Raw genomic sequence first — 24438 nt, 5'->3', positions numbered from 1 at the left:
GCCTGTGCTCCGAAACAAGAGAAGCCACCGTAGTGAGAAGCCCACGCACCGCAACGAAGAGTTGCCCCTGCTGGCTGCAACTAGAGAAAGCCTGCGCACAGCAACGAAGACCCAACACAACCAAAAGTAAAATAAAATAAATAAATAAACAAATAAATAAAACAGGAATATTTGCCCACAACCTATTCCCACAAATATCATATTTAAGTCTTTTCCGGAAATTACTTGCTTCAGTCTCTTGTTTGAGATTTAAGATCTTGGACCTGGGATCAGGCAATCCGTTGGAGATAAAATCACCAGTTTTGATGAACAACTGGGCAAGGCTTTAACCTAACATCTGGTACCAACCTGATTTATCCAACCTGTTGAGATGCTGACTGAAGCCCAGCTGGCCAACCCTGCAGCGTGAAGGCTGTCAAAAGCACCAGCCCTGCCTAACCAGCGCTGGAAAGGGGAGTGCTGGTTGCGAAGTTCCTGGGCACGTCTCCACCTGCAAAGGAAAGCCACGGCATCCGTCATCTCTACTGACTACCAGGTTTTACGAGGGTTTTCATGGAATTCCGAATAGAATCAGCCAGGAACCAAGTCACATGTGAGGAAGGAGGATGCAGGGGCATTCTTGCACAAATGCTCAAAAGACCCTCCAATGACTGGGCTTGGGGTGAGGTGATGCAGGAGGAGCAACAGAGGCTCTGGAATTTCTTTGCCAGAATTACAAGTATGGACAAAAACCTTTCAGCAGCTACCTTCACTCCATCTTTTCAACATGACACATACAGTCGTGTGCAAAAGGCCTGGAGGTGGGAGAGAGCAGAGCGTGTCAGGGAACCAACAAAAGAAAAGGGGATGTCCATTCGTCCCTTGCACCAGTGGCCCCGGAAGCCACTCACCCTCCTGGTTGGTGGCATCTTCCTTCTCTGGAGTCCAGTCAGTGATGGGTAAGCCCGCTGTTAAATTTTCAGGAACCTGGGGTCCCACTGATGTCAAGTTGGTTGAACACTTACTACGTAGAACTTGCTTTGTGGGAGAAAAACATTCAATATAATCCCTGCCCTGAAGGAGCTTAGACTCCGGTGGGGGAGACAGATGGGTACCCAAGAAATTATAATGCAAACCAGTCTGGATTAAGGCACAAGAGGCGGAAAGTGTTCAATTCGGGGATAATGAATGTCCGTGTGGAGGCTGCCCCTGGTCTTGGGCTCTGTAGCCAGCTTTGTATTACCGGAGTTGTAACCGGGAAGAGCTAAATCAGACTCCATGTTCGATGTGTTTCTCTGACTTTAACCTTTGCTTTTCGTTCCTTTTGTTATTATAATCATACATAATGGCCTGCCTCAGGGAACCCTGCCCACCTGTGAATGGCTGCAGGAAAAAAGAAACTAACACATGCCCTCACCGAGGCTGGTCATTCCAGGAGATATTTTGCAAGACTGACGGGCCTTTTACTTTACTTCCTCACCACCTCTCGCTCTCTATTCTGCCTTTTTACTTTACTTCTTCGCCACCTCTCCCTCTCTGATTCTATAAAAGAAACTGGCATCCAGACCCACGTAAGGTGGTTTTTCAGAGACACTAGTGCGCCATCTTCTCGGTCTGCCGGCTTTCCGAATAAAGTCATATTCCTTGCCGCAGCACCTCGTCTCCGATTCACTGGCCTGTCGTTCGGCGAGCAGAGTGAGCCTGGACCCGGTAAGAGAGCGTCAGGTTCCACTGAAAAGCCTCAGCTCCGTCTGGCTTTCTGCTGTGGTGGCCTGTATTTCTTGCCTTTGGGCGAGCCTGCGGTGGGGAAGTCAGCTGTGATCCGAAAGCTGTTTACAAATGGGACAGAAGCCCATTGGGCAAGATACGAGGCCAAGGAGAACCTCTGTCAAAAATCAAATGGTTCTACAGAAAGGGACAACTGAACAGCTTTCTGAGTCATCTAGAGAAAAAAGTTGTGAGTTTAAATCAAAGACTTCACATTCAGTGGGGGGAGATGACACTTGAAAAATCTTTCCACTAAAAAGATTCTAGATAGGGGATCTAACAAGTAAAGGGCAGCTGCTGAGTGGTTTGGAAAGATATGTGGGTTGAAATCAGCATATACCCTGTCACACACAACAAAATATCTCTACCACGTGCAGAGTGAAAGAGAGAGGATCAGACGGAGGTGTTTTCTGCACTTTGCCTTTCCAGTGCCCGGTCTCCATTCCTGGTGACCTTTCCCACACAAGTGCTTGTACCTAGTGCCTTCCAGCTCCGCTCCCCACTGGTCTCCCGCTCAGCGCAGCAGGAAAGGGTGTGGTAGCACCATTTCCACTGAACACGAAGCCCAGCAGAGCGGCCAAAAGCAAGGACTCTGGAATTCAATTCCTGGCTCTGCCACTTAGCACCAGTCACCTTGGCAAGTGACACGGCCTCTTTACCTTAGTTTCCTCCTCTGTAAAACGAGGATAATGATACCACAACCATGTCACGGGACTGTGGGAGGATTAAATAAGTAAATGCGGGCAAATCACTTAGGACAGTGTCTGGAAATAGCACTCTGTGTCAGTTGTTATGAGAGAATTTGTCTTGGGTTCTGGTGTATTTGCATGTCGAGCAATTATTCGTAAAGGAATTTCGGGTTTGGGCAAGATGGAGAGCTATTAGGGAGGGGTTTTCATTGTCCCTGATCAAACTTGTGCCTATATATCAACACCCTGACTGTAATCCAAATGCCTTTCTATTGTCTCTGCTCTTCTAGATAACTCTAAAAATAGGAGCTAAGAACTAACCTGGCTGGTGGGTGCCCAGTCACTTGGCTGCTAAGGAAACAAGGAACATGCATCCTGCTCTCACCCACCTCTGCCTCTGCCAGCCTGGGACCTGTAGGTCCCTCTCCCCACGCACAGGCTGGAACCCCTTTCCTCTTGCTGGAACTCTGGGGCATACACACACCTACCATCCCATCAAATCATCTTAAAAATCTGTGAAGTGGTCAGCAGTAATGTTGGATGCCAGATTCAGACTAGAGGATAACTATGTTACAGATGGCCAAAGTAAGGTTCAGAAAAAAAAGATGGTTCTCAGGTGTCACTCCAAGAACTGATGCCAGTCCTTGTAGTGACGTTTTCACTGATCCTCGGCAAAATTGGAAAAATAAGAATAGCAATGAGTTTTTCATAAAGCAGAAATTATTCAATTTTTGAATTGTGAGATTATGGCCTATCATCCTTCCTATGTCTGAGAGATGTTGAAATGACCCATCTTTTATAAAATGATATGAACAGGAGCTGGGATTTGAAACTAGATCTTTTGCATACTTTCACTGTTATTATACTATTTTAATTACTTTAAAATAATTTAAAAATAACCAATTTTAAATTCAACTTTAAATGTTAAAATAAGTTGTAAAGAATTATTTATAAATATTGTAAATGATATAGTAGATTGGATACTTGAAAATATCTTCAAATAAAACAGCACAGGGTTAACTCTTTGTGGCATCCTATGCAGGACTGAAAGCTCAAATCGTCACATGGACAGGGCCGCGAAGAACTTAATGAAGTAGGCTGGGCAGAGGTGCAGTTTCTGACCTCCAGTCTGTGACACTCCGTGAGGGCAGAAAGGAAAAGAAGCCTACTTGCAATTCCCTAAGTGTAGCATTTAAAGGAGCAGGTCTCCCCCTGCTGGCAGCAGTGGTGGCAAAATGAGTCTTGAACTACCACTGTCAGCGAGGACTCAAACAGGAAAGGGTTCTACAGCAAGAAGCAATGGTGCTTGGAAAACCACTCTCCGCCACGGAAACCTTAGCCACGTAAACAAGAGTGTGACAACAAAGATTGAAAGAACTCACATCACTCTGATAGGAAACTATCAACAGAGATGCTGATTTACAAACTCTGGTGAATTAGCAAAGAAAGAAAACTTTTTACATTCGTTTGGCTCTATAAAAAGATTCATTACCCATTTTCATGAATCGCTGATCCTATGTATCTAATTACATAGGACCGTACAGTAGCTCAATTAAAATTACACCTATCAGTAACTTAGTCTGATTCATTTGGTCCCACTACCGCATTTGTCTTTGAAGTTCAAGTTATTGATACAGCATGGCTGTCTGGTCATAAGATAGCTAAAATCAGGGAAGTTTGATTTATTTGCACTTTTGGAGGATTAAAATAATCCTTGCGCCTTTGTTTATTTCATTTATTCTCTTTTGGCTGGCATGCATTCTGTGCTCACCCGCTTCCATTACTGGATATCCTACCTTTACCTGTCCTTCTTACAGTTTTACTTCCTGGTCTCTTCCTCTTTCAACAACAAACAGAAAACAAGCAGAAGGTTATTTTTCACTCCCTTGATTTTATTAACTCGATTTTGTTCACAATCCTCTGACATTTATCACATTCTCTCTCATACTATTTATTAGAACATGTCTTTTTCCCATACCGGATTCTAAGGTATTTGAGGGCAAAAACTGTTTTATTCTGCCTCAAAAAGATCCAGGGCTTAGTAGTTTTGTCATCATGGACATAAACTTCAGTGCCCTCATCTATAAAATGGAGACGTTCATAACAGCGACCTCATTAATTTGTACAGGCATCATAAGAGAATGCATGTAAAGCTGCCTGACTCTTAATTACTAGATAACTGTTAACTATAGTTTTCACTCCCTCCATCCCCTAAACAAAAGCCTTACATGCTCCAGATATTCAATCATTATTTGTTGGTAGAGCTTAATGCTAATAAATACATTCATGCCTGGTAATGCATTAGCATTATCTGTGTCTGGAGGACTAATGTGATTACTTATGACCTAGCAGCACTTAGCAAGGCTTGGATTACCAACATAGGGAGAGTTTCCCCTGCCCCGCCATCTAGATCCAATGTAATTCTCTGTGATGCTGGCAATGTGCTGTACCAATAAAGTAGCCATTAGCTACGCGTGGTTATTGAGGACTTGAAATGTGGACAGCGTGAATGAGAAACCCACTTTTCATCTTATTTAATTTTAATCAGTTTCAGTACCTCCTAGTGACTCTTGGCTAACCTACTGGACACGTCAGCTCTAGAACTTGCCTCTACCGGTGAGCAATCTTTACATTCACCGTGTCCTCTTTTCCACCTGTGAAGGAATTTTTCTAACCTAAGAAGTAACCTTCACTGATTCAACGCATCAGAACTTTAAATGATCCCAACCCCTTTTTTTCTTTAGTGGGTTCGTTATGACACTTCAAGAACTGGCGTGAGAAACAGGATCCATGTGAAACTCAACATCTCGGTCAGTTGCACAGGACAAAATGAGTCATACAAAAAATGACATGCAATCATCCCACAAGAAATACTAATTGCGTCCCTGCCTCGTGAAGCATCGTCTGGAGGGATGGTAGGGGACGCAAACCAGCCGCTGCGACAGGTGTGGCAACACAGTGAGCAGCGCGCTGGGCGGTCCGGGCAAGCCTCTTTTGGGCCGAGACCAGGCGAGGCTGCCAGCCTCCGCTCCCACGCCGGCCGCCTCCGCACGGGCTCGCCTGCAAGTCAGCATGGCCTGTCCCGGTCCCCAACCCTAACGGCGTGCCTCTGTACAAACCGAGAGCGCTGTTTCCCCCAACCGACTTCCACCCACGCCCCCGGGAGAATCACTCCTCCTGCCTTGTCCACTAGAAGCCGGGCCACCCCTGCTTCTCCTGACCTCGCCTCTGAACCACGCCCCCCAGCAGCTCGTTGCTCAAGATCCCCGTACAAAATGGCGGCTGAGCCTGGAGAACCAACCATAGAGACGCCCACCTTCCGCGGAGAGCGCGCCGACCTCTTAAGGACGCCCGCGCCTCCCTGATAGGCGTGCCGACGTCATCTTCCGGCGGAGACGAAACAGCGGGCGCCGCCAAGGGCCCTTCTAGGAGAACAGCGAGCAGTCTCTGTGGTGCCGGGTCGTCCGAGCCGTGTCACGTGGCTGGCGAAAGCCGTCGCGGAGGCTGGGGGGGGAGGAGAAATGGGCGGGAGGACTGGGGGATAGCTTGAGACCCGACGACAACGGGGTTGTCATGGAGCCGCGGGGCCGGGCTCGCGCATGCGCCACTCTACTCGCGGGTCGTCCGGTCGCGGAGCGGCGACCTCGGTCCTAGGTGAGAAAAGGAGGGCTGAGGGTGCAGGGGGAGGGTTTGGGCGAGGAGCGTGGGAAAGGGAAGTGGGAGTAGGGGAGAGAAAAAGGGAAGCAAGGTAGTCAAGAGGCAGAGCCGGGACTTTCTGGGGACAGAGGGCCAGATGATGGGAGCAGGGGGTGTTGCGTTCCTCCCCCATTTAGTTGGTCGGTTTTGCTGCGAGGGTCAGGACTGCGTGGCAGAGGAGATCGCGGGTGAGGAGGGGACTGTGTGTGGGGAGCAATTGGGGTAAGACTGTTAGGGCGGGTGAGCCCTGGTCCAGCCCTGGGGACAACAGCCGGCTGGGCATCCCGGCGGGGGAGCGCTTGGAGGCCCGCCGTGCTGTGAGCAGAGGGGCAGGGAATGGGCAGGTGAGTGAGCGCGGGAGCTGGTAACCCTGTGAGGGTCCTGGGCCTCCCGTTTGGGGATGAGGGGTAGTGCTCTGTTCTGGGCCCGGGGCACAGGTGTGCTGTCTTTTTCTGAGACTTGCTGTCACCCACTTGGCTGGTTCTTTCCCCTGGGTGACCAGCTTGCCAGGCGTGGTGCCAGGGGGTGGGGAGGTGGGAGAGAAGGTGGGCATTGCCAAGTAAGGAGTTAGTGGTTAGTGTGGGCGGGTTCAGAGGAGCTCTGATCCAGGCCCAGGGCACAGGCCGCAGCCAGGCTCCCTGTTATTGCCCAAGTCCTGGCAGTAAGCGTTGCCTGGGCGTTTGCCCTGGGAGGCTGGTGGTATGCCAGTCACAGCACAGTCCTAGGGTCTGCCCAGTTCTGCCCTGCTGAGCTGGCAGGCTGGTGGATGCCTGGAGGGCGCTCCTGCTGTCTGGCACAGATGCATCGTGGGCTGGTGCGAATGGGGGGTGGGTGGGCACTGTTAACTGTGAACCCTTCTCCAAGCAGGGGATTTGAGGAAGTTCTCTAATCTTATCTTCTCTTTGAAAGAGGAGAGTGGAATGAACCATACCAGGTTCCAAACAGAGGACATTGTATGTTCAGGATCTTTGACGTGGATTTGCAGCCAAGCTGGAGCATGGAAATGGATGTGAAGGGGAAGATGAATATTAGAGATTTAGGTAGACGGGCTTTTTTTCCTCCTTTGTTAAAAAATCCACAGACATTCCCCCAGAATGGCATCTCTGAATATGCAGACCAAGAGAAAATGACTTCAGAGAAAACCTAGTAATGTATTTATAATTCCAGCAGTTACTCATGACTTTCTGGGCGGTAAGGTCTTGATTTTCTATGGCCTTGTCGCTTTACTGTATTTAAGCCTCTGCTTGGGCGTTCACCTCACACCTCTGTTCATGCATGCCTGTTAAACACATGACACATTTTAAAAAGAACTTGAGCTCTCAGGAAAGTTGCCAAGTATCTATAAAAGGAGAGATCTGTGAGCAGCATTTCAGATCCTTCCCTTGTACACCTTGGGTCTCCTTTTTATCATAGGCCTAAATCTCCATAGAGATTGTTTGTGGATTAGACCAACCTCTAATTTGGTTGCTGGATTTACCCCTGAGGTTTCAGCTTAGAATAAGGGGTGGATGAGATACCTGTTTCCTGCAGGAGACCAGACCTGGACGTGAGGTGACCGTGGTGTTTGGAAATGCAGACTCTTGACCTTCAAGCTGTTCAGGTATTTTGGTGACAGCTAAAGCTGCTAGGGCTGTCAGCAAGACTCAGCACGACGGAAGAGTTGTTGCAATTTATTATTCTGTGAGTACCTCACACATTAATTGTTGGGCGCTGAGGTTGCAAAGATGAAAAGACAACCCTTGAGGTTGAAGAGACGAACAGATAATTAGACTCTAATGTAAGAAGTGCATAAATAGAAGAAACAAGTGCTGTGGAGCACTTGCTAGAATTTTATCTTATACCTATTTATGTAAACCTCTAGATTCATTGATTCACTTTCCACTGTGAGTTTTAGTGTATATTCTCTGTGGGAACCTTTTGGACAGTGTGTTACATGTGCACTCGTAAGAGGCCCATTTAGGGTCAATCCAAGCTTAACTTGGAGTCCTCCTAGTGCAGAGTTAGGCTTCTGAGGATCTGAGATGTTTGTAGGGCAGTCGTAGTGGTTTCCAGTTTGTGCCAGGAAGCAGAGATGGCACAGTGGGTATGAGCTGGGTAACCCATTTTCAACCCCTGGTCAGCTTATGAGCATCTAACTTTATTGTAACATAATACTGAAGAGGCAAAAAAAAATCTTCTTGAGGTTTTCAAACTTCGCCATTGGTGTGGCCCTGGGTTTGAGAGCACCAGTAGTAAATGCCATCACTCTGCCTCTCTCTTATCGAGGGCCTCGTCTGGTGCTGTGTATGAATGGGTCTGTTGTTCACTGGCTAATTGACGTCCTCAGCGTCACTCCCAGGAGGGAAGTGCCTCTCTCAGGGAGAATAGGTCAAGATGGCATGTAGCCCTTCATTCTCTTTCCCACTTGAACTTCCCTGGGACACTAAGACTATCTGCTGCTTGAAGAGCACTTTACTTAGGACAGAGGCTTCCACGTCCAAAGTAGTCAGTTTACTATTCTAAAGTAGATTATGCATTCTTTATTTCCAATTGCCACCAGTTCCCCAGGATCTAAAATTTTAGCATCTGTTCTCCTTTTAACGTCAACGTTTCAGCATTTTGATTCCACAACCAATATTGTCCTACTCTCAGATGAGCCAGATAAATTCCTGTGTATTTTCTGTAGCTCCGTTGACTACACTTTAATAACAGTAGCAAGACCTTGTTCGTTGTCTTGTCACAAGGATTGTAGAAGTTGAAGTGCTTTATCTAAAATGCCTGTGAAATAATCCATTTCATAAGATATTGTGAAACTTTGTCAGGGTCTTAATTAGTTGCAGCTAACATGAGCTATCTTCCTCATCTAAGTCAATAGTAGGTTCAGACTGAATTCAAGTCTAATTGCCCATCCATCAACGACGTCTGCTTCCATTTTTGAAAAAGCCCTCCATTCACTTTCAGACAGTATTATTTCAGGAAAATGAAACTATGTGCGTTTGTTGGGTTTCATACAAAAGGATCCTGATTTAATTAGAGATAGTTTTACATTTTATTCTGCTTTTTAAACTGGATTTTCCATGCTGTCAAACTTCATAGCCGTCCAGTAGAGACATGTGCTTTTGCATAGTGTCATGCAAGATGTGACAGTGCCATTGTTTATCTTTCATGCACGTAGTACTAAACGTGGTCTGTCAAAGAGTGCTTGGTTGACATGGATTGAATGGGGAAGCCAGTCCCCTTAAATGAGTTAGATATGGTACAAAATAATTTTTACTTGGAATTGAGTTTAAAATTCTGATCAGTGTGCGTTCCCTTTAGTCCACTTCTACCGTATGCAAAAGTATGAGCAAGAGGGTTTCTCAGGGCTGCCTGTAAACCTCCTTGTCTTCTGTTTAATTTTATGTTGAATCCCTCGTCTGCTTCTGGAGTAGTTAATGTTCTTCGCTAGATCCTGTATTAGCAGAAATGTTCACACTCGGCATTTTCAGGGTATTTCAGATACAGTGCTGTTTGGCAGGGGGCCATGTTTCCCTCTACTCAGAAGGACAAATGGATGGAGTCGAGAATGGATTGTGAATAAAAACGCCGCTGGGTGTTGCTTAAACCTACTATCTTAGTGCATTTGGGCTGTCATAACAAAATACCGCAGACTGGGTAGCTTATAAACCACAGAAATTTATTTCTCGCAGTTCTAGAGGTTGAAAGTCCGAGCTCAGGGTGCCAGCATGGTCCAGGGAAAGCCCTCTTTCAGGTCACAGACTTCTCACTGACTGTGGTGGAAGGCGCTAGGGACCTCCCTGGAGCCTCTTGTAAAGCTCTAATCCCATGAGGTGAAGCCCTCATGACCTAAGCCCCACCTCCTAATACCATCATCTTTGGGAGGCAGGATTTCATAGATGAATTTTGGAGGGACACAAACATTCAGACTATAGCACTTTGCAGTTCCATTATTATTATTGTTTTCTCTGTTGGTCCCCTGTTCTCTTTATCCCTGCGGTATCCTTACAGCTGGCATCCCTTGGCGATTCAGAGGGCCTTGTTAAAATATCTTGAAGGGCTCATTGCTCTCATACTTTGCCCTGTTAGCCTAGTTCTGGATCTGCTTTGGACTAGCTGTGTATTACTGGATCAAATCTAGGCTTCTTTCCAGGAAGTGGGCGACCAGGTCTGTTTGATTCACTCTATACCCCCATTCCTAGCACGATGCCTGGTTCATAGCAGGCACTTGATAAACATTTTTATTTATTTATTTATTTATTTTAAATTATTTATTTATTTATTTTTGGCTGCGTTGCGTCTTCGTTGCTGCATGCGGGCTTTCTCTAGTTGTGGCGAGTGGGGGCTATTCTTCGTCGCAGTGCGCGGGCTTCTCATTGTTGTGGCTTCTCTTGTTGCAGAGCATGGGCTCTAGGTGCTTGGGCTCTAGGCGCGCGGGCTTCAGTAGTTGTGGTGCATGAGCTCAGTAGTTGTGGTGCACGGGCTCAGTAGTTGTGGCTGACGGGCTCTAGAGCGCAGGCTCAATAGTTGTGGCACACGGGCTTAGTTGCTGTGTGTCATGTGGGATCTTCCTGGACCAGGGCTTGAACCTGTGTCCCCTGCATTGGCAGGCGGATTCTTAACGACTGCACCAGCAGGGAAGTCCAATATATATTTTTAAATGACTGAATGTAACTTATCTGAGCCTCAACTTCCTCCTCTGTAAAGTGGGATAGCAACTGAGGAGGACATTGTGAGGCTCAAGGAAAGAACCTTAGCAGCAATAATGTTATGGGCGTTTGTGGAATCAAAACACTATTACATATGGTCTTACGTGTGCATAGAAGTGCTTTTTAAGCCAAAATGTAGCATGCATATATAAGGAGTTGTTTTTACTCTGTTCACTACCTCATCCAAAGAAGTGGAAAGTTAATTTGAGAAACTACACTCTGGGAGGTGGCAGAAAGTCCCGGGCCTGCAGATGTATCCTGGGAGGCAAGCCTGGTCCGAGGTGGGCATCCCCTCTGCTTTCCTCCCTCAGGGAGCATTCCAGAAAGCCTAATCAAATGTGCCTTTGTTAGCAGTCTACAAAGCTTCCACTGAGAATGTGGTTTGTACGCTTTGCATTTGTAATGGAATTAGAGGGCAGCGAGAGGACGGTGAACCTCCTTTTGGGTGGAAACCATTCTACTGTTGAGTAAACTTGTAGCCTTTGTCAGCTGAGACCGCTGAGAAAGTGCACACAGAGCAAGTGGGCGCCGCTGGTGTTCTTTGCCCTTAGTTTACTCACCGTTTGCCTCACCTGTCTCAGCTCTTCAGGCAATGACTTCTTCTGTAATTGTTTTTCACAGGGCAGTCCAGATGAAAAGAGTACTGACGAATGCACTTCCAGCCCAGTAAAACATGGAGAGGAAGAACCCATCCAGAGAGGGCTCTAGAAGGCTCTCAGCCAAACTGAGCAAAGGCCCAGAGATGAAAAAAGTGTCTCGTCAGCTCGGCGTGGCAGCTGCTGAGTCAGATAAGGACTCTGGATTTTCAGGTTAAAAATACCTACATTGGAATGAATGATTTGCCTGAAAAACGTCCTCCGTAAACACTCATTTGTGTGATGAGGATGGGAAGATTTCACCCACAGGAGAAATAGTTTTCTGATCTCTTCAAATGGTGATTCTGTTGCCATATGGCGGGGTACTCATCCCAGTCACAGTGGGGTTAGTTCTGAAGAAACGATATGACATCTCTTTTCCACTTAGACTCTCAACTTTAAATCTTATATTTCCAACTGTGGCAAGTGGCTACTGGAAAAATATATTTAAATACTCATAATTCTATTGTCTTACCTCCTTTTTCATAGGAATAGTTGCATTGCAGGGAAAAATACTGGCATGTTGTCCCCACATATGACAAATTAAACAAAAGTAGTATATAATTTGTTAAGATGACTTTTTTGCTGAGAAAGTGTTTGCTGTGTTTAAAAACATTTCCCCCCATAACCCATCCCTGCCGGTATTTGTGCCTTTTGTCTTTGGACTATGAGCCTCCTGGCCCTATTCCAAACTTGGGTATCTGTTAGAGACAAGAAAGCAAGACAGTTTTCCTTACTGGTTTGTCTTAAACTTTATCTGAAAGGACTAGTTGCACACCCAGTAAATCTTTTAATTTTGTGCCGAGGCTTTTTTATTTCCAGGTCTGAGAGTAGTGGCTTAAATATGGCTCTAGTGTAAACATTTTGGCCCAGGGGAGGCAGAGGGGTGATGCCAGGGGATTCTGGCTGGGTTAGCATGCTGAGAGTGGAGCCCTCTCCTGGAGAAAGATTTATATTATCCAGCCCACAGAGACTTACCAATCCACCGTGTTGATTTATTAATTTATAGTGAGAAATGCAGCTGTTAGGAAAACTAGAACTCAATCATCCTTAGATTGGTGTATTTTCTCCCTGTAGGTATGCTGCACAGGAAGCCAAATTATAAATAGACTGTTTCTCAGAGGAACAGAGCACCGTCCTAGGGATTAGAATAAGGACAGTTCAGGGAAGGGAGGGCAGGTTTATAGCCCTTTGGGTTTTTCTTCTCAATCTTTTAGCATTGTTTCCTAAGCTTGCCTCATCGTAAGGCTCGTCTGAGGCATTTGTTAAAAATACTGATCACCAGACCCCTCTTCTGGAGACTGTGATATTGAGGGTCTGGGGGAGGACCCGGAATGTGAGTTTTATATTTTTACAAGTGTCTCTGGTGATTCCTGTGATCAGACAGGTTTGGGAAACTTTGCAGGCCTAGTGTCTTTTTTTTTTCTTTCTTTTAATATCGTGTTTGTTTTTTGTCTGTTTTTCATATCATGAAGGTAATATATGCTCATGGTAGAAGCTTAGAAATTTAGGTACATGCAAAGAAGAAAACAAACATTAACCATACTCCCACCTCCTGTTATTCTCAATACTGTGGCCATTTTGGTACTTCTTCCAATAACTTCAGTTCTGTCAGACTAGCTGTTCTGTAGCATGTCCCAAAGTCTGGATAGATTTTCTGAAAGTTTCCTATTCTCTATGCAGAAGTGCCTTAAGAAGTATTGTGCTGTTCACATAAGGCAGTATCAAAAATACTCAGATTCACTGTGCTCCAGAAAGTGGCCCTAGTGAGTACCTTCAGCCACATCTGGGCCAGGTGCCAGTGGTTTCGTCAGTGCCTGAGTTATCGTTCCAGTTACCTTGGAATGTGATGTAATTTGCCATGATTAATTAGCTGCAGTCCATATTGAGATTTTTCCCATTGTCCCAATATGGCCTTTATAAATGTTAATCTTTTTGTATATTTGTTTGTTTTGGGTCCAGAACCCAGTTGATGGCTGTGCATTTCATTTAATTGTCCCTGTCGTTTTTTTTTTTAATTTTAAAATTTATTTATTTATTTAATTTTTGGCTGCGTTGGGTCTTTGCTGCACGGGCTTTCTTTAGTTGCGACAAGCTGGGGCTACTCTTCGTTGTGGTGCATGGGCTTCTCACTGCGGTGGCTTCTCTTGTTGCGGAGCACAGGCTCTAGACGCATGGGCTTCAGTAGTTGTGGCACGTGGGCTCAGTAGTTGTGGCTCGCGGGCCCTAGAGCACAGGCTCAGTAGTTGTGGCGCACAGGCTTAGTTGCTCCGCGGCATGTGGGATCTTCCCGGACCAGGGCTTGAACCAGTGTCCCCTGCCTTGGCAGGTGGATTTTTAACCACTGTGCCACCAGAGAAGCTCTGTCCCTGTCTTTTAAATCTTATTTAGTCTAGACCAGCTCCTTCGTCTTCCCGTTCTTTTTTTCGGGACATCGTCATCTTTAAAGGAGTTAGGCCTGTTGTTTTGTAGAATGTTTCACACTGGATTCTCTGGTAGCTTCCCCATTATCAGAAATAGGCTAAACATTTTTTTAATAGAAAACTAAATTTTTGATGTTCTATCCTTCTCATCGCAACACATAAGGTGACTCCTAAGTGTGTCTTATTCTTGGTGACACTCTGATTAAAGGAGTAGATGTATACCAGATTTCTTTATTGCAAAAGTACTCTTTTCTCTTTGTAATTAATGAGCAGTTTATGGGATGATACTTTGAGATTGTGTGACTGTCCTGTTCCCCAGCAGACTCTTGACTAGTGATTTTAGCATCCATTGACGATCCTTGCCTGAACCAATTACATTTGTGGTTTGAAAATGGTGATCTAATTCTATCATTCCTTGTATATTTTATTAGCTGACAGTCATCTTCTCTAAAGAAGTACTTCTCTCCTCTGCCCCCTTTTTAGAGCATCACTGTGGATTCACGGGATTTTTTTGTGATTTTGTTTGTCAGTCCATTATCATTATTTTTGATACTCAAATTGCCCCACATTTGGTCAGTGGGAGTCCCTTCTAGGTGGCGCCTGTGTCTTTGACATGTCCCCATTTGTGTTGGAGCACTTCCTTGCTTTCTGGGACAGTAAGATGTCCAGGCTCATCTTGCACCTTCCCTGCCAAAGATATCGGCCATTTCTCCAAGGAGCCCTGGTTTCCTTTTTGTGCAGAATGACATTTAGAAACCAAGATACACGTACAAGGTACGCACTTTTCTTCTGAAGTCCTTTGTTTCTGGCCTCATAGTTCTTAACTAGAGGTGCACATTTGGATTACTTGTAGTGCTTTGTGAAAATAACACGTGCCTGGACACCAGATAAATCAATTCAGTAGAGTGAGGGGAAGACCCCAACACCAGTAATTTCTAAAAAGCATCTTTGGAGAATCTGATTAAATGCAAGTGTTGACAGTTGCTCTCTTCTAAATTACAGTCACATTCCAGTCCTGCCTCATCCAGACGACTCTGAGATTCCTGATGAGCATTTCGGGTATTCCCAGACTCCTCACTGGCAGGGTTACTGCAGTCTCTTGGTTTACTCCAGCAGGGAGCTAATTAAGCCCTTTCTGTATGGATTTCACATAGAGCAGCCTTCTTTTCTTTGTGGCAGAGAGTATCTTTCCATCACCCATTGTGCAGAACCCCCAGTGGGCACACTCAGCGTGCATTTAGGACACTAACAAAGGAGGTGCTTAACTGTGTGGAGGACGAAAACAAAGAAAGACACATTGTAAACCTCATCTTGATGAACTTATCCAGAATTTTACAATTAGAAAACTTAGGAGGAAGCTATTTTAATTTCAGAGTGGAGGTAAGTCTTGAGGTTTTATAGGTTGGTTTTGTTTTTGTTGTTATTGTTACATCATGTAGTGCCCAGGGCCTCTAAAGGTCTTATCAACCTTGCCCCAAGTCACACGTGCACTCCTCTTCCCTTTCAACCACAGATTCTTAAAAGTAATGAGCTAACTTCGAAGGCTTTACCCACTTTGCCTGTAGACGGGTGATGGTTACTTTCTCATGAACCCAAATGGATGCAGGCTTTTGTCTGTAATAGAGTTAGAAGGGCAGTCAGCTGTCCTAGGGCAGTGATTCTCAATCTTTTGGGATGGGAGGGATAATTACGGCTCCCGTGGAGAATCCAGTGAAAGTTAGATACCTCCTCCTCAGAAAAATTCACAAAAACACATACCACAAATGTTCCATTCTGTTTCGTGGGGTCCAGGGCTCCCCAGGAGGACTGGTTGAGAGCCTGAGTGAACTGACCATTTTTCCGCCCACCAGATGGGAGCTCTGAATGCCTGAGCTCGGCAGAGCAGATGGAGTCTGAGGACATGCTGAGCGCCTTAGGCTGGAGCCGAGAAGACAGGCCAAGGCCGAGCGCCAAGCCTGCGAGCGGTGCCTTCCCAACACTGGCCCCCATGGTTGTCATGAAGAACGTGCTGGTCAAACAGGTGAGGAGGACTGAGCTCTCATAACTTCTTTGCACGCCAGAGTTTCTGAGCTTCCTGTGCACAGAGCTTCTCCCTCTCTGTCAAGGAGAGATGCGAGGAGCAGACCACCAGCACCACACCAACACGCGCTTCTGTGCTGGGAAGAGGATGTGTCCTTTCAACTACTGGCGGTGTTTGAAAAAGGAATACGAGAGTCATCACATGTGTTCTCATTTTCCAGATAGTAAGACTGTTTTATTTCTGTACCCCTAGTTTGTCCAAAGCGATCTGGAATACTTTAGTCATGTTAAACGGAACCAAGCAGAAATGTCCTAACTTCTGTAGTGCATGCTAAGATATGACAGAATTTAAGGTAGAAACAAGAGGATCTCTTTTTAATTTGACTGGGACTTTTAGAAATATTTTTTTGAGAAGTAGAGGCAATTTCCCTGTTTCTCATGTTACATTCTGAGCACTTTCTTAGTAATCAGCCAAAGCTATGTCATTAGTGAGAAAGGAGCTCTTTGGTTTAGGTATGGCTATACCAGCAGACTCCACCCAGCATTGTTGAGGAATTGAAAAATAACCCTGTTTCAGGCTTTCTTATATAACTATGCAAATTATGTGATTATTGTCTAGATACGAAAGAAAAGAAGATTTAGATAAAAATCTAAGCTAAGCCCCAGTGTTTGGAACAAACAACTCAATCATATGAACTTGAAGAACGTGTAACCTTACCCTACTTTGCTCTAAAATAGATCAGTCCTCGCATGGGTCTGTTGATGCGGCTGCTCAAAGCTAGTGAAGGTTGAAATCTGGCTGTATGTTGTTGACCTTCCCACCTTAGGTAGAAGAACGTGGCTCTAGCCTGACAGGAGACCTTAATGTCTTAACTATTACCTAGTTATTGCTGAACAACACAAACTGATTTTCAACAAGGCAACCTGGTGAGTTTGGAAAAAGAATTTGCAGATATTTGCTTGGCAGATCACATCTCAGTTGGAAGCACAGCTCTCCTCGCCGAAATGAGGCGAGAGAATAAAGACATGAAACGGAGCCCAAATGAGATTGTCCAGGCCCCACCGGTGCTTCTCAGGGCTTCCTGTCTCCTGCTCTTTCCTCCCTGCCTTCCTCTCTGGCCCCCTGGTCACTCTTTCTTACGCATCTTTGTTGATTGTTGTGGGCGAGGCTGGCAGCTCCAGAGGGCTGTTGCAGGGTGAGTGGGCGGGTCCAGCAGAGCCATCTCCTTCAGGACAGAGACCCACTGGGAAGGCTGCTGGACTTGATCAGGAGACAGGAGGCTTGGGGGCAGACTGACCTGATGGAGCAGGCTAGGAGTTTTGTTTTTTCACATATGCTAGAATCCAGCACATTCCAAATTTAAAAGCATTATACACTTCTTAAAATCTCTGCTTATTGCATAATGTCTTAATTATTGCTGCTTGGTTTTAGGATATTTCTTTTGAGGCTCTGATTCCAGTTCTGTCACCAGACTGTGTGATCTTACACACAATTACTTAATCACCGTAAACTTCATTTTCTTCATCTTTAACATGAAGCTAGGATTGATTCTAGAGATCCTATCCAAGACCCTATGATTCTGAGATCCTATCCAAGTCTAAAGTCTTGTCTGGTATTCCCTCAGGTGATCTCAGTAAGAATGGTACCTTGTAAAATCTAAATTAGAACAAATAAGCTAAGTATCTAAGTGGGCATAACAATAGCATTAGGAAGAATAATCCAGTGAAATCAGCTTGGGAAAGCAACGAGTTAGGTATTTTCTGGATCCATTTGCCTTGTAGGTCAACCCTTATGGCATGAGTGAGCAGGGGGACAGCCTGAAGTTCTGCTCTTGACTGACCTGGACGAGGCTGATCTCTTCTTTGAAAGACCCCTGGTTTTTTATCTCCTCTGACGGGGGAGTGTGGTTGCTAGGCCCAGCGTTGCTTGCTTATGGACATCCAGAGTGTATTTGAACACCAAGAGGGCTCCAGAATGGACTCTCCAGGTCATCCCAGCCTTTGCACAGGAGATGAACTGTAGTTGAACTTGGCCAGGAGGTCCTAAGCAGGTACCCAAGAAGCTGAAATGTATGCAAATCAGGTGCCGGTGTGGGAGCAGAGTCCATCGCTTTCCTCAGATAAATCACATGACTGCACTAAGGGTAAGAGCCTCTGTCAGGTTCTCTCTCTGCCTGTAGCCTCATCTACACTCATATCTCTGGGCCTGGGTTGGAATTGGACTGGCTTTTAAATATTAGAGACAAGTTCATGGAAAGTCCTTGTAATAAAGAGTCTGAGTCCATCTTTTAAATGAATAAATACATGAGGAAAGTAGCCATGCCCTTCTTTATTAGATTACTATCTGAATCAGTACTTTAATTAAAAATTAAAATGTATAATTGAGCAGTAATAGAGCAAAAGCAATGTAGCAGAACGGTTTGGATGGGTTTTAGAGTCAGAGGATGGAATCCTATCTTCACCACTTAGTAGCTTGGGGACTGAAAGCAAGTTATTTCAACTTTCTAAGCCTCAGTTTCCTGTTTGTGAAAGGAAATGATAACTACCTCATGGGATCATTATGGCGATTCCGTGAGAGAACGCAGGTGACACATCACACCCAGTGCCAGCCTGTGGTGAGCACCCGTACACGGTGGCTCTTCCTGCCTTGCAGAGCTTTGTGGTAGCCGGGCGTCATTGCCTTAAATACAGGGGCCCATGGACTCCTGAGAATATGTAACTTTTTAATCAAAAGTTGTTTTTAGGTAAAAGAGGTTCCAGATGTAACTAAATGAAGATAGACTGGTGTGAAGTCACATTTATAGTATTGAGATTAGCACATTTTAACTTATGCCGGCAAATTGTACTATCCATCCTTTTTTTAAAAAAAAAATTTTTTTTTAATTAAAAAAATTGTTTTAATTTTTATTTATTAAAAAAAATTTTTTTGTTGCACTGCACGGCATGCGGGATCTTAGTTCCCCCACCAGGGATCGAACCCGCGTCCCCTGCAGTGGAAGCGTGGAGTCTTAGCCACTGGACCACCAGGGAAGTCCCCTATCCATACATTTATTGCCTTACTTGTGACCTTAACTGTGTCACTACTTCACGACCTTCCTACAGTTTCTTTTTCTCAAGTGATAGCACTTGAATAAAGATAGCTATTTCCTCCAGTTTTCCCTTAAGAAAAAAAATATATGATGTCAGCCCCAAATGAATTTTTAAGCCACATCTCCAGTCATGCTGAGAAGGGCTACCCCGTGTGTGAGGCAGGCTCTGTACTTATATCTGAGTATTTGCTTTGCCTCTTGGACAGCTGCAGGTAACACGTAGTGTGCTGCTCTTTGCCTTTGCTTTTTCCTTCAGGGCAGCAGCTCATCCCAGCTCCAGTCGTGGTCTGTGCAGCCCTCCTTTGAAGTGATCTCAGCACAGCCCCAGCTCTTATTCCTTCATCCACCCGTACCGTCTCCTGTCAGCCCATGTCACGCTGGTGAGAAAAAGTCGGACTCCAGGAACTACTTGCCCATTCTCAATTCTTACACCAAAATAGCCCCACACCCAGGCAAAAGGGGCCTCTCCCTCAGCCCAGAAGAAAGAGGAGAAGGTGGAATGCAGAAGAAGATCTGTACTGAGAGACTGGGGCCAAGCCTGTCTTCTAGTGAGCCAACCAAGACTGGTGCTGGCCCACCCGGGCCCCCGACTCCAGCGCCCCCCAGCACCAAGCTTGCCGAGGACTCAGCTCTTCAGGGTGTGCCCTGCCTGGTGGCAGGTGGAAGTCCACAGACGCTTCAGCCAGTGTCCAGCAGCCATGTGGCTAAAGCGCCCAGCCTGACCTTTGCTTCCCCCGCCAGCCCTGTCTGTGCGTCAGACAGTACCCTGCACGGGATGGAGAGCAACTCCCCGCTGTCCCCGCTGTCAGCTAGTTACAGCTCCCCTCTGTGGGCTGCGGAGCACCTCTGCCGCAGCCCAGATAGCTTCTCAGAGCAGCGGCAGAGCAAGCACAGGCGCTTTCAGAATACCCTAGTAGTCCTACACAAATCTGGTTTGCTGGAGATCACTTTGAAAACCAAGGAGCTGATTCGTCAGAACCAGGCAACTCAGGTGGAACTAGACCAGCTAAAGGAGCAGACCCGGCTATTTATCGAGGCTGCCAAGAGCAGGGCTCCTCAGGCTTGGGCCAAGCTGCAGGCGTCTTTAACATCAGGGTCAGGTCATCCTGGCAGTGACCTAGAAGCGTTCTCCGATCAGCCAGACATATAACATAGAAGGCATATTTTCCTGTTACTTGAGTGGTTCTTTTTAACTCTTTTACCGTCATCTACTCCTGTTTCCCAAAGCTTATGTAAGAGCTTTCCTTTTAAACTTAAACTGTTCAGGGGTTCACTTACGAAGCCACATGCCAATACCTGGCTGCTGTCTTAACCTGTGGTCTGTGCACAGTTTACCTTTGTCTCCGTTCCACTGAGGACCTCAGATTGTCCTCGAGTCCCTCTTCCTTAGCCTGCAGGCACTTCGATGGATCACAGTGCAGAGCGGGAAAGATGCTTGTGTGGGGCCCCTCTAGCTGTCACGTCCCACCATCCCACTCACTAACCGTGATCAGGGATGCAGTGACGCAGACAAGCATACAGAGTGACACCTGTCAAGCCAGGGAGTAGGTGACATAAGGAGCCCTTCGTGGATCTTCCCTTGGAGGTCTTAGTCACAGAGGAAAATATAAGAGGAGGGTGTTTCCATTTTACGAGGCCTTGTGCCATTCGGGAGAAACCTAAAATGCTCTGGGCACACATTGGTCCTCGGATGCAAGCACTTAATCACTTAAAGCTTTGTTTCTTTAAACTCGAAAGTCAAGGGGAAGGGGTGGTACCGTTAACTCGTACACTTTAATCATAAGCCAGATTTCTGTTACACTGGTAGGTGAAATATTTCAGATTTGTAAAGTATGGAATGGATTTAGGACCATCTGGAGCTACAGTTGATGAACTGCTTTTTTGACTCAGAGTCTGAAGAAAGGAGAAATGGCTAGCATCTCTTGGTTGAGAGCTGGAAGATTCTGATAATTTATGCTTTTTTCTTTCTCTCTCTTCTTTTGAAACAATGCAAAAGAAGATTTTCTTATATGTGAAAATCCTAAAAGAGAGCTTCATGGTTCCCGATTGTGTAATACAAGTCAGCCCTCTGCTACCATCTTTTTCCCCCCTTTGTTTTTACAAAAGAGGAAAGAAATGATTATTAAGCTTGATAAACTTTGAATTAAAATCATCATAAGGTTATGACATTAAGTCAACAAAAAATTATCCATTTTCTTTCCACGTCCGGAGTTTTCATTTGTCTTACGTCACGGTGACGTGGAGCAGTCTTCTGTGTTTCTTTCGTGCATTGGATTTGGCTGCAAAGCCAAAGGTGTAGTGGGTTATGTGAAGTCCAGCTAGAAGTGGAGAGTGTTATGAGACCTTGCAGATGATACACACCCTTTCAGCCTCATTGTAAACTAGATTTCTAAGTCGTAAAGTTGCCAGCTTTTTATCCTCCCATTTAAAACTTTCATCCTCTTGAAAATCTTGGTACCAATTACCTTAGTAAGAAATTCTGTATGACCAATTTCATCTTTTCTGCAAGGAAAATGTTCTTGAAGTTCTACCAAGGCCAGAAGCTAATGCTCATGCTTGCTGGGTAGTTGTAACTCTGAACATAGTTTTAAAATTACAAGGCTTCAGATTGCCTGCATTTTGTTCTCAAACACGCACAATTTAGATACGACCGATTTAGAAGTGAACAACTCAGTAAAATCTTCAGACTCTCCTGGTAAATGCAGAATTATTACCTGCCATTTGCTTTCTGAAAGATTTCAAAAATCAGAGCAAATGTGTCTTTAAGCAGACTCTGCTCCTTTTACTATTTTTCTCTTGGCCCACACCCTTTGCCTCCCCTGAATCTGTGTGGTGCTGCAGGAACTCTGCTCTGCACGCCGTGCTAGGAAGCTTCCTTTCTGGCAGAGTATGTTTGGCAGCAAAGCTCTAGAAACAGGTGCCTTCAGAGCAGCCTGGGCACCAGTCATGAGTCTTACTGAGTCAAAAATCTGAACACACTTGCTGAGAACCAAATTTATTCCTTCAGAAAAAACCCTCTGTGGAGCTTTATGCGTCTTGGACTCTTCTTCCTAGATTAAGGTTTGCATTCCCTCCTGTCAGGTACAAGACGATGAAAGCCGTCATTGATCCTCACTGCTGAGTGACAGGGAAAAGCAGCACCACTCCGCGGCTCTTCTCTGATGTTGTAACTCAGTGTGGAAGTCTCTCTGGGCTCTTAGCATGGGTGTTCTTTACCTAGTGGAGCAGTAAGCAGATGAAGCCACTTAGAGAAGCTGGTCGTGGAAGGAGAGATCCACTGAGGCTAGCAGACATGTGGAGCCAGAAACCAGATCGGCAAATGGAGGAACCTCGGAGTTGACTGGAAGGATCTCCGTGGGTTTCACGAGGCTGTAAGTAGTAGTGGTTTTAGTGATGCGTGATTTGATCTGGTATGAAGTTCTGTGGCAAAGCTGCTGTTTTCTAAAAGCCATTCTTAGCTCAAACCAACCCTTAAGAGAAGTTTCGGCAGATTGTGTTGGCAGTATTGAAAGACATCTAGAAAAAGCTGCTGATTGAATTGGTTATGGGAATGGAGTTTGGTGACATTTGTAATTTAATACACTCATTGCTTTTTATCGATTGTGGTATTGTCTGACTTTACTATGATTCCTTCAGCAGAAAAGTAACTCTTGTGCATATATTGAAGTGTTTTTCCAGCTATGAATTCTTTAGGGTAGAGATTTATTTACCAAATGTGAATTCCTTTGAGGAAGTATGAAGTTTTGTAGAAATTGACTGTGAAATGTCAGAGAAAAATAAAAGTCACTTACTTGAAAACTATTTGGCCTTTGGGCTTTATAACTGCTCAAAATGCTAAGTGAAATCAAGAGTAAATGTTTGATTGATTTAGGTTTCATACATACGTACTCGTGTCATTTGGGGACACTGGGATTAGTTACTGAACTTGTGGAAATTCATTGTTCAGACTCTCACCGGTTCTCCAGGCACTTAAGGCAAATGGATAGTGCAGCTTTCCCTGGAGTCATGGAGGTTTATACTGGGTAGGTTGGGAGGAGAGAGAGGAGAATACTATCCAGTGATTTCCTCCATCTGATAACGACACTTTCACAAACAGAATTTTTAAGTGGCAGAAGCACTACAGTTGTCTCCTGGGATAAACTAAAGCCATATCAAGTGAAGTTCTCTTACCACAGAGCGGTCCTTAGCAAGTGCATCTCCAAGCCTTTTCCTTCCTGCTTCTCCGAGGTGATTCCTAAGGCTCTGCTCCTCCTCATCAGGGTTCACCTACAGGGTCTCAGCAGGGAGATGTGTAGTCTTCCCTGCTCTCCGAGGCCAGTCAGGACACCCCTCCTGGGGTTTTTAAGTCACTGGGAAAATAAAAAGCTTATCATCATTTAAAGGCCTGTAGGGTTGCCATAGTCTAATTCTTAAAACATTATTTCTGTTCTATACAATTTTCTAAGTAACGTTTAAAAAGATGGCTGTAAGACCACTAAAACAAACAAAAATGGGTAAAGATGGCTAGAAGAGGCCCCTCCTGAAATAGAAAAGCACCCTCCCATAGAGATGGAATCTAGAGACACGAGAGCCGCTGAGTGTATACTGCAAGGCTTAGGCGAGCCCTGTTACTGTCGTCCCTGGCCCTTGGACATGATTCCTGTATGTGGAAATACCTGCCCGTTGCAAACATGTCTGTTTAATCCACGTCTTTTATGACATAATTGCAGATTGTAGCCTGGTGCAGTGGGGTAGAAAGACCTCCATGCACCTGTCACATCTGTCACTCATTAACTGGGTGACTTTGGATAAGTCACTGAACCTCTAGGTATCACTCCTCTCAGTTGAATAATAAAGAATTGGAACTGATTCTGTCTATGGTGCTTCCCATCTCTAACCATTTGTAAGATCTCTGTCTGTCACAGGTGAGGCTTAAAATTACAGATCTTCCTCATTTTACAGTGGGGTTACGTCCTGATAAACCCATCATAAGTTGAAATTATCCTAAGTCAAAAATGCATGTGGCGGCATGGCCTTCATCAAATCCAAAAGAGTGAGCTCAGCGGAGAAGTAGCTGCGCACCCTTCCCGCCGAGAGTCCCGGTCCACATTGGAAGCAAAGAGACAGTTTTCTTACAAAAAGTTGGCAGTTATCATAGAGTTAACCGTACTGTCTAGGCTGTTGCAATATATCCTCCTTCCATTCCCTTCTCCGCCGCCTCCTGTATATCCTCCTCGATTAAGTATTAAAACAGTATTTGAGTTGAAAAGAGTTTGTATATATTTAAATGAATAACTTTTTATACTCTTTGTTACATGTTTATAATCAGTATTTAGTGGAAAATGTTTTGAAGGTTTTTTTTGTTTCGTTCTTGGTTTTTTTGTTTTTTAACTTGGGTTAGAATTTTTCTTTTTGTACTGTTTCTTTAAAACAGAGTTCTTAGTAACAGAGGCAGTTCCTGAATTCAATTTTGTATG

The 24438-nt window shown here is 45.2% G+C and overlaps 1 protein-coding gene across 10 annotated transcripts in view; it reads left to right on the top strand.

Annotated features, from left to right (window-relative positions):
* The window catches only part of CIPC (CLOCK interacting pacemaker), a 71942-nt gene extending 49159 nt beyond the window's left edge, over positions 1-22783 (top strand). The window contains exons 1-6 of one of the 10 annotated variants that reach the window (XM_060130386.1): positions 5980-6089; positions 7041-7171; positions 7662-7731; positions 11438-11625; positions 15725-15894; positions 19239-22783. In XM_060130386.1, coding sequence (XP_059986369.1) covers positions 11490-11625; positions 15725-15894; positions 19239-20132 — 1200 coding nt within the window. In that variant the 5' untranslated portion in view covers positions 5980-6089; positions 7041-7171; positions 7662-7731; positions 11438-11489 and the 3' untranslated portion in view covers positions 20133-22783. Of the gene's footprint in view, positions 1-5733; positions 6090-6298; positions 6320-7040; positions 7172-7212; positions 7278-7661; positions 7732-7786; positions 7812-9525; positions 10276-11437; positions 11626-15724; positions 15895-17675; positions 18038-19238 lie in introns of those variants that run through there. The other 9 variants (XM_060130309.1, XM_060130473.1, XM_060130216.1 and 6 more) reach the window with 9 other exon arrangements.
* Positions 22784-24438: the final 1655 nt, after the last annotated feature.

This window comes from Lagenorhynchus albirostris, chromosome 1 (genome assembly GCF_949774975.1).
Source record: "Lagenorhynchus albirostris chromosome 1, mLagAlb1.1, whole genome shotgun sequence".
In the NCBI taxonomy this organism is placed as follows: Eukaryota; Metazoa; Chordata; class Mammalia; order Artiodactyla; family Delphinidae; genus Lagenorhynchus; species Lagenorhynchus albirostris.
This window is presented reverse-complemented; position numbering and strand designations above follow the sequence as displayed.